Here is a 9,172-nt window from a genome sequence, read left to right on the forward strand (position 1 = left end):
CCCGGGGTATTTCCAGAAGAGAAATTTAATCTAATTTACATACTTCTAGGTACATTGATAACCAAAATGTGGCCACTGAAAAAAGTTAAAAGATTGATCAGCTCCCAGTTTCTAGCTGGCCCAGGATCGCAAAATAAAAAGATCCACGTTCCTTATTCTCTACACAAAATGCGTTTTTAAAAAAGTGAAAGGTCTAAGGAGCTGTACATAGAAAGGAACAGTGAAAAGAGGGAGGGGATAGGAGTGGGGAGGAAAGTCCCACCCCACCCCTTCCAGGGCCCAGAGCCCCCAGAGGTTCTGGGGGGCCTGGACATGACAGGAGGCAGCTGTCAGCTCTGAGTTCTTCCCAGCTGGGAAGGCCCCTCTGGGGGAGGGGGGCGGCCAACAAGGATTTCAGTGGCATTGTGGGCTCAGTGGGGGCTCCCAGGCCTCAGTGGGCCAGCAGAGGGAGCATACTTTCCCCTGAGCAAGCACCGTGGTATGATGTGTTCGTTTGACTTGGGAACTGGGGGGCTGGGGCAGATCTGGGGACTCACAAGGTGTGTGCGTGCTTGCGTGTGTGTGTGTGTGTGTGTGTGTGTGTGTTCACATGTGTGTGAGAGGATATTCACGGGGCAAGAGGGAACCAGTACAGGGGGTCTTTGGGGTCCTTGTAAATGGCCACAGATGGCAAACAAAGCCCCACCTAGCTGCTAGACATTGGGGAGTGCTGGGCTTCCTCCCATGACCAGATCACCTGCCACCAGGGACCTGGCCTCTGCCCTGACTGGATTGGGTAGGTGTGGCCTGAAGGAACACACCCTGGGTTTGGCCCCAGAGTCCTTGAGCTGGGGGAGGGGCGCCCTGGCTGTAGTGTGCCTGGCCCCCAAGGGTGCCGGTTTGAGGTTTTGGCTTGCTCCTTTGGGAACGGAAAAGAAAGAAGGAGGAGAGAGAGGAGGAGACCAAGGAGTAGGAGACAGAGGTGGCAGGAGAGAGATCTGGAATGCTTTTGTGTTAGGGTGCCTCTGCCGCCGCTGTCTGTGCTGGAGGGGCCTGGGGCTCCTCAGGTGGGGGGTTTGCTTTGGAGAAATTCATCTCCAGAATGTGCCGCTGTAAGTGCCGCACCCACTCCTCCTGGATGGAAAGAGGTCCCTGGAATTCCACCTCACAGAACCTGCACTTGAGGGTATAGATGTTGCCGACGAACTTAACCAGTGATGTCTGGGGGGGACGAGGCACCAAGGAGGGGACTGGCCGGACCCGGGGTGGGGGTTGCCGCACCTCCTCCAGCTTCTGCTGCAGGTCATTGGCCTCCTCGCCCCCCCTGGCCGCAGAGGTATCTGCAGGGCGGGCTTGTCGGCGCTCAAATTCTGAAGAATGGGGAGGAGAGGGATGGGAGGTAAGCTGGAGGATGAGGACCCTGGGGAGGTTCCTCCTTCAGCAAGTGATGAGCGATTACTGTGGGGATTTGTAAGACGGGCAGCTGGTGCCTGGATGCTGCCCGGCCCTGGTGACAGGTGGGATGGCGGATGGATAAATGAATGGGTGAGCAACTGAGGAAGTGACTCCAAGACAGATGCACAGCTGAAAACCTGGGGGAACAGTGATGGACCCCGCTGGTGTCCATCGCCCTCACGACCCTCTGCCCCCAACACTCACTGTTGATGTTCTGCCGCTGGTGCTCCTCGGCTTTCACAGTGCCTGGTGGGCTGGCTGCCAAAGGCCGCTCACCACTGTCGGCTGCCCGGCCAGCCTCTGGCCCTGGCTCACCCCCAGCACTGCGGCCCACCACGGACAGGCCCCCAGGTGCCAGCCCCAGGTGTGGCCGCTTGTCGCTCTCGCGGCCATGGCCAGCGTTTCGGAACTTCTTGGTGAAGGGGCGGCCACCCTGGATGTAGCTGCGGTAGGCGCCCACCTTCTGGGGCCGGTGCTTGATCCACTCGCTCAGCGTCTCAATGGGTGAGCCATTCACGCACCACTCAGTCACACCGAACTGCCGCAGATGCGCCCGAGCATGGCTGGCCAGGGCCTTGCGGTTTTCGAAGTAAAGGCCACACAGCTCACAGCAGGCCTCGGTGGCTGCAGACAGAGGGGGCGCTGCTGAGCCCCAGAACCAAGGGAGCAAGGGTACCCAGAAGTTGCCGCCCAGGTCGGGAGACAGCCCCGCCTCCCACTGGGGCCTTGACCCCTGCTGGGGGTGGGCATGCGTGTGGCAGTGCCCGGCCATGCAGGCCCTGGCAGATGCCCTCCCAAGACCCTGCCACCCACTGCTTACAGGAGTGGGAGGTCTTCTCGTGAAGGGTCTTTGCCTTGAAGGGCAGTTCAGTCTGGATGTAGGTCTTGGCCTTGACCTCTGCAGAGAGGAAGCGATCCTCCTGCAGGGGTCGCTTGGCTGCCACTGAGCCCAGGTAGCTGGTGGCTGAGGGCTTGGCACCGGTGATGGGTGCCAGGTTGAGCTCACGGGGTACCTGGGCCAGCCCAGCTCCTGGTTTGCCTGGCCGGCCAGCCATTGGCACCAGCGGCAGGAGGGGCTGCACAGACCCAGGAACCGCTGTAGGGGGCCCATCCTCAACCAAGGCAGGGGCCAGGTCTCCAGCTGGAGGCTCCTTCTTGATGAGGCACGGCTTAGACTTCTTCTTAAGGATCTCCCGAAGCGTGTCGATGGGTGAGCCATTGACGGACCACTCAGTCACACCCATCTGTCGCAGGTGGGAGCGTGCGTGGCTGGACAGGCCTTTTCGGTTCTCAAAGAACTCACCACAGAACTCACAGCGGATGTCACGCACTGGCTCTGCCCGTGATGCTGAATGGGATGGGGGAAGAGAGGAAAGAGAGAGGTGGCTACTGGTAGGAAGCCTTTAAGCTCAAGGCCAGTGTTAACTGCCCTGCTGACCCGTCCATGCAGTCCCAGACCCGAAGGACCTGCTCCCTCATCTTCCTCCAAAGGCCTTGGTGTACATCTAGTCCTTCTGCTTGTTCTGTCACCTCAAAGTCTAGCTGGCTTCCAGAAGATTCCCTGGGACATGGTGATATGTTAAGGAGCAAGCACTCCTTTGATCCAGGGTTCAGATGCCAGGATGACTGTGACCCAGTGTGATGCTGGGTAAGCCAGTTGCCCGCTGAGCCTGTTTCCTCCTCTGCAAAATGGAGATGAAAACTTCCACCTCCCAGTGTTACTGGGATGTGGGATGGCCTAAGGCGGGAGCAGTTGAGAGCACGTGGCACCAAGCAGCATGAAATCACTGTGCTAGGGCCTAGGGCTGGGCCATCCTCATGTTGGGCATGCAGTAAAAGCTCAGCCAATCTGACAGTGCGAGAAAGAAGTAAATGACAGGGCATTACAACTACTGCATACGCAGCTTTTTTAACCTGACACCTTGCTAAGTGCTTCACATCACTTCAGAAAACCATACAGAGTGGGGACCATCTATCCTCCAAAAGAGGAAACTTGCCCAAGGTCAGATATTGCTAGAGTATGGGGCAGCTGAGAATCTAACCTGAACCTGACTCCCACTTAGTGTCCACAAATGTCAGAGAGACAGTTCAGACCAACTTCTGGTGGGTTTCTATTCCTGCCCATGGCAGACATCACTAATTAATCCCTGCAATCTTTCTTCCTGGGAATCTGGTTGGTTGCCACTATCCAATCAATTGAAGATGACACAAGAAATAGAATCTTTTTGCCATCACTGAATGTATGAAGGAGAATCAAGAAGCAGCTCAGTAGCAGGAGCACACAGCGAGCTCCTTGTCTTCTGAACCTGGGTATCCTCCCTTCCATTTCAACCTGGGCCCTCTGGGTATCCTGAGGGGAGGGGGTAATCCCCCACCTGACCTGTTCTCCCTGCCTTGCCCAGGGTCACACTTACACAGGTTCAGGGGGGCCATGTCTTCCCGTGGCGCCAGCCAGGGACCCTCAGACGGGTGTAGCTCCCCATGAAGGGCCCCTGGCAGCATCTCACGCTTGATCTCCACACGCATTTGTTCGGGCTTCAGCTTCTTGGTCAGGGAGGGTGCAGTCAGGCCTGAGAACATCTTTCGGGCCGTGGGAGGAGGAGAAGCAGTTGGTGAGTGGCCCAGGGGGCTGCCTGGTGGTGGTGGCAACTTCTTGGCCAGGGGCGAGAGGTGAAGGTCTGCAGGGCTGCGGGCTTCCAGCGAGCTGCCAAGACCTCCGCTGCCCACCACCTTGGCCAAGGCTTTTGGACTAGGTCCTGGTGGACTGAGGGGTCCTCCAGGCCGGGACTGAGTCCGCCTCTTGAGGATCTCCCGCAGTGTGTCGATGGGCGAGCCGTTGACATACCACTCAGTCACACCCATCTGCCGCAAGTGGGAGCGCGCATGGCTGGAAAGACCCTTTCGGTTCTCGAAGAACTCACCACAGAACTCGCAGCGGATATCGCGAGCTGGTTCTGGGCCTGAGGCTGCAGCAGAAGAAAGGGGCAGTTAGCACCATGGTTATCATAAGCATTGTCACCTGCGGGTCTCCTGGTCAGCTGGGCTGCAGCACGCCCACAGGGCTGGGGTAGTGGTTGAGGGCAGGTGCAGGCCAGGGAGCTGAGGACTGGGGTGGGGGGCCAGACACCCAGCAGGAGCAAGGGGAAGCTCCAGAGAGCCATGGGCCCTAGGTCCTGGCGGAAAAAAACAGAACCAAGATTCCACGGCTCTGCAGGTCCCGACAAGGACTGGGGCAGGAGGGCAGGAAGTGGCAGCCTAAATGCCACGTGCCATCCAGACCAAGGACAACCATGGGCACGATCACACCAACAGGCAGCACCCCACCCTTGGCCTTCATTCTCAGGGAAGGTCACATTCATGGAGGTCAAAGGCCAAGAGGGAGGGCATAACAGCCGACCGCCAACAAAATCGCTGGGCAGAACCGGCCCACTGCCAAAGGCCCCTGTCTACTCCCTGCCCCAGCAAGGAGGGAGTAGGGAGGGGGCTGCGACCCCCCCGGGAGGGGCTCCAGGGCCCGAAGGGAGGAGGGGGCAGCTGAAGCGAGAACCTACAGAGGTTGAGAGGAGACGGCTCCACATCAGAGGCCCAGAAAATGCCAGCGGCTGCGGCGGCCGAGAGGTCCTGCTTCCCCCAGGGGCTGGCCATACCCGCAGCCTTCAGCTTGGCCTTCTTGGCCGGCGGTGGGGGGGGGAGCAAGGAGAGGGCCGTGGAGGTGGGAGGAGGCCGCCCCAGCTGGGCCAGCACGCTGCGCCCGGGTGGGAGGCGATTCTGGATGCCGACCCTCCTGATGAGCCCGTGGAGCACGTCTATGGGGGATCCCTTGGCATCCGGGTCGCTGACGCCCAGGTGGCGCAGGTGGGCGCGGGCGTGGCTGGACAGGCCCTTGCGGGTCTCAAACCAGGCACCGCACAGCTGGCAGTCCAGCTCTCTGCCCCCGTCACTATCTAAAGCTGCGGAGACAAAACACAGGGGGGGGTTCACGGCCGCCACCTTGGCCGGCCCTAGGGAACTGAGACAGGCGGGCCTGGTGTGATTCGCGTCTGTTCAGGCAGTCCGGGGTCCAAGACTTATGTCGCGGATTGATTTTTAAGAGGTTCTGGAAAGTCCTGCTTCCTGCCTCGCTCTTTGGCATCAATGTACGTGTGTAGAGCTCAAGGATGTGGGGTAGAGAGGCAGTAGCCCAATTCCAGTGGTCTAATCTGATGCTCTCAGGCCTTCTTCGCTGGGACCCCAGCTATGGAAGCTAAGTATGGTAGGTGGCAGGTACAAAGCAGGGTCCGCCTGGCTGCCCAGCATCATGCAGCCGAAGGCACACCTGCATGGGGCTCTGCTCCTACAAGCACAGCAGACCATGGAAGCAGCTTCACTGGAACCTGAGGTGCCCCGTTGGCCAGGGGGCCAAGACCCTGGGCTCATTCCTAGGCTCTAGGGGCCGCCGATGTGTGGGAAGGCCTGATTTCCTAGGGGCCACCCGAGTTAAACCTGCTCACTGAGACTTAGGGGGTTTCTTCCTATACCCCACTTAGCCAGATCCACAGGCAGACTGGACCCAGCACAAGTCGGAGATGCCTCTGCACGGGACTGATGGCCGAGAGCATGTGAAGACAGGGCCAACCATGGGACCTCCTGTCAGGTGGACCACTTGTCTACCTGCAGGACCCAAGACACCCCCCAGGTGGGAGCACGCATGGCTAGTTCCCTTCACTGCTCCAATCCTCAGGCCCACATAAGGCGAATAGCTGCCTAAGTGGCAAGGGTGATCCTAGCTGGCCTAGCAGCCACAGCGGGAAGAACAGCAAAGTAAAGTGGGAGACAGGTGATAACATGCAGCATGGCCAGCACAACAGGAGACGTAGCACTGTGACCAATACTCCGACCCAAAACACAGGAACTGCGGTCTCCGTTGCCCCCAACCCTGAACCCTATAGCCCAACCTGAGGCCTCCGCCCTCCCAGGGCTGGTACCTCCCTCAGCTCCCAGGACCCACACTCACTGAGGTTCAGGGGCCCCTCGTCCTCAGACTGAGGCCACTGTGCCTTTGGGGAGGCCGGCTGGGAGCTCAGGGACAGCTGGGGGCTCCTGACCTCAGGATTCTTGGGGATAGGGGAGCCTGCCAGGGCCAGTGGTGCCTTCTTGAGGAGTGGGGAGCTGGGCGGGTGAGCCAGGCCCTTGGCTGAGAAGCCAGGAGGCGACTTGATGGCCTTGTTGATAGCAGGGGCGTCCAGGGGCTTGGCCAGGGTGAGCAGGCTCTGTCGGGGGGCCCCAGCGACCACCTCCTTCGGGGAGCTGGACTTCTTAGTCAGGCCCGGGGGCAGCCCAAGGGGTGTGTCAGGCAGGCCCTTCTGCTTCACGAGCTCGTAGAGGAGGTCGATGGGGGCACCGCTGCTCTCAGACTCGGCCACACCCAGCTGCCGCAGGTGGGAGCGCGCATGGCTGGACAGGCCCTTGCGTGTCTCAAAGCAGGCACCGCAGACCTCGCAGGTGGTCAGGCTCTGGGCTAGAGGGCAAGACAGAGGCCAGGAGAGCCAGCTGTGAGGTCCCACAGGCCCTGCCCTCCCACTTCTCTTCCCTTGGGGCCCCGCTCAGTCAGCTCCGTGCAAGGGTTTTGTTTCGGTCAAGCCCACATGGTCCTTAAAATGACCCCAATGAGGCAGAAATTGGCCTATCCAGTTTGCAAATAAGGAAACTGAGTCTCAGAGAGTGGAAGAATTATGCCCAAGGGGCCAGTGGCAGAGCCCTACCGTGGTCCAGCCGGTGAAACTCCTTTTGTATCTCCAATGTACCAACCTGGCAACAGGTTTTCACGCAACCACTGACCTGCCAGCCGCACACTTTACAGAGCTAAGTCCTGGCCATCCTCTGCCACCCAATTCATGCCCCAAACACTGGGCTGGAGGCCCCAGCCATGGTCTCGCAGTGCCCTGCACCCTCTTCTGCAGAGCCCTTACCCCTGTCTGCTTCTTTGCCTCCCCACTCCCCAACTTCATGCCCCCAAGGACAAGGGCCAGGTCTGTCCTGCATCTCTGACATCCCTGGGGTCCAGCACAGTGTCTGTCACTACTTAGTAATGACCTGAGAATAAACACACACACAAGGCAGTGTCGTGAGGAAGATCACACAGCCAACGAGGGTCAGCGTCAGCCAATGAACTGGGTCTGAGTGTGAGCCTTGACAGCCACCACCACTGCTTCTCTGGATGCCTCTCCCTCGTCCAGTGAGGGTGAAGCTCAAGGCCATGCATGCCCAGGGCAGCAGCTGCTCAAGAAAAGACAGCTGGTATCTCCTGGGTGCCTTGCAGTGCCAGGGATAAAGCTGTGGCCAACCTGGCGACCCACTTTAACCCCAAGTCCAAGAACTCCCTGTGAGTGTGACCAACCTGGCCAGTACCATCACCCTGCCACCTGGGCCACTCACCCTTGAGGTCCGGCAGCTCTTGCTTGCTGCCGTGAGAAACCTCTGCAGCCACTTTGCTGCTCAGCCGATTGGCCACCTGCTCCAGGGGCCCGGGAGCAGGTAGGCTCTTCCTGGAGAGCAGAGGGGGGCCCAAGTCCATGGCCACCATGGTGTTTTCTTCAGAACCCAGGCCTGTGAGGTTGGGAAGACAGCCTCAGCCTCAGCAAGGCACAGGCTGTCTAGCCCTATAAGAGCAGAGAGCAGGGACATGGTGGGGGGTTGCTTCACTCTCATCCTTGGTGCCTACGCTCGGCTCACCCCATGGAAGCTGAGGCTCCACCCATAACCCCCCAAGCCAGTATGACACGGGGATGTCAAGGCTGCCCCCTGACAGCAGAGGCCAGGAACAGCTTCCACCCCAGTCTCTGAATACAGGTTGGAGGACACAGTGTCAGTCTGAGCCACAGCTCCCATTCTAGAAGGACTCAGAGAAGGTCTTTCTCTGGGCAGAGCTTGTGGAGGGGAACATCTGTCGGCCTTGGAGACAGGTGGGGGGCGGTCAGAGAGGAGTCAGTAGGGGAAGGCCAGAGGCAGAGGCAGTGCAGAGATGAGGAGCCAGGACGGGGAAGAGGCTCCGACAGACTTGTGGGGAGTTTCCCATCAGGCAGGACAGCCGGGGCTGGGGCTGCAGGAACAACCGGCCTATTCTCCCAGGCCGAGCTCTAAGGGGGTCAGCGGAATGACGACATTGCTGGGGACAGGAAGAGCAGGGATCACAGAACTTTGTGTAAAGTTGGTGAAGCATCGTCCATCATGCCATAAGCTTCCCTGGGTTGGCTGTGCATGAGGACAGGGCGTCAAAGGTGCATTTTCACGGTCTAATTTTTCAGAGAAAGCGGCCTGAGAGCCTGTTGAGCCCCCCCACCCCCCCGGGTTTAGTGCTTAAGAGGATGAACAGGGCTCCTGGGATGAAGGACCGGTGTCAGCGGGGGCCTTGGAGGCGCTCAGCGCCGGGATAGGGAGGCGGGGGTCCCCTAGTGACCTAAGTTAGTCAATGTGAGTCCCACGGAAACAAGAAGAAGGCAAGCAGAGAGGCCGGCAGGGCCGGACCCCGAGGACTGTGTCCCAGTCTCCGGGCGGAGTGAGGTGGGCGCGTCTGTCAGACGGGACAGGGGCCGCGTCGGGGCTGAAGTGACTTGGAGCGGGTTTCCGCGCCAGAGAGGCCGCGACTCCGAGGAGGGACATCACGGGGCCCCCCGCGGAGCCAAGGACACCTGTCATACGGGGCGAGGGTCCCGCGGGTGGCGGTGATGGTCTCCGAAACCCGAGACCCTGAGAGCGACGA

The 9,172-nt window shown here is 59.7% G+C and overlaps 1 protein-coding gene across 12 annotated transcripts in view; it reads right to left on the reverse strand.

Annotated features, from left to right (window-relative positions):
• Positions 1-9,172, reverse strand: part of LOC102255623 (protein Wiz) — a 23,059-nt gene continuing 13,887 nt past the window's right edge. For 4 of the 12 annotated variants that reach the window (XM_005876309.2, XM_005876311.2, XM_014547782.1 and 1 more), the window contains 6 exons: positions 6,428-6,931; positions 4,986-5,384; positions 3,849-4,400; positions 2,255-2,782; positions 1,639-2,058; positions 1-1,349 (listed from right to left, as the gene is read on the reverse strand). In XM_005876309.2, coding sequence (XP_005876371.1) covers positions 994-1,349; positions 1,639-2,058; positions 2,255-2,782; positions 3,849-4,400; positions 4,986-5,384; positions 6,428-6,931 — 2,759 coding nt within the window. In that variant the 3' untranslated portion in view covers positions 1-993. Of the gene's footprint in view, positions 1,350-1,638; positions 2,059-2,254; positions 2,783-3,848; positions 4,401-4,985; positions 5,385-6,427; positions 6,932-7,848; positions 9,167-9,172 lie in introns of those variants that run through there. The other 8 variants (XM_005876310.2, XM_005876314.2, XM_014547780.1 and 5 more) reach the window with 6 other exon arrangements.

The sequence above is a fragment of the Myotis brandtii genome, unplaced genomic scaffold, assembly GCF_000412655.1.
Source record: "Myotis brandtii unplaced genomic scaffold, ASM41265v1 scaffold485, whole genome shotgun sequence".
Taxonomy (NCBI): Eukaryota; Metazoa; Chordata; class Mammalia; order Chiroptera; family Vespertilionidae; genus Myotis; species Myotis brandtii.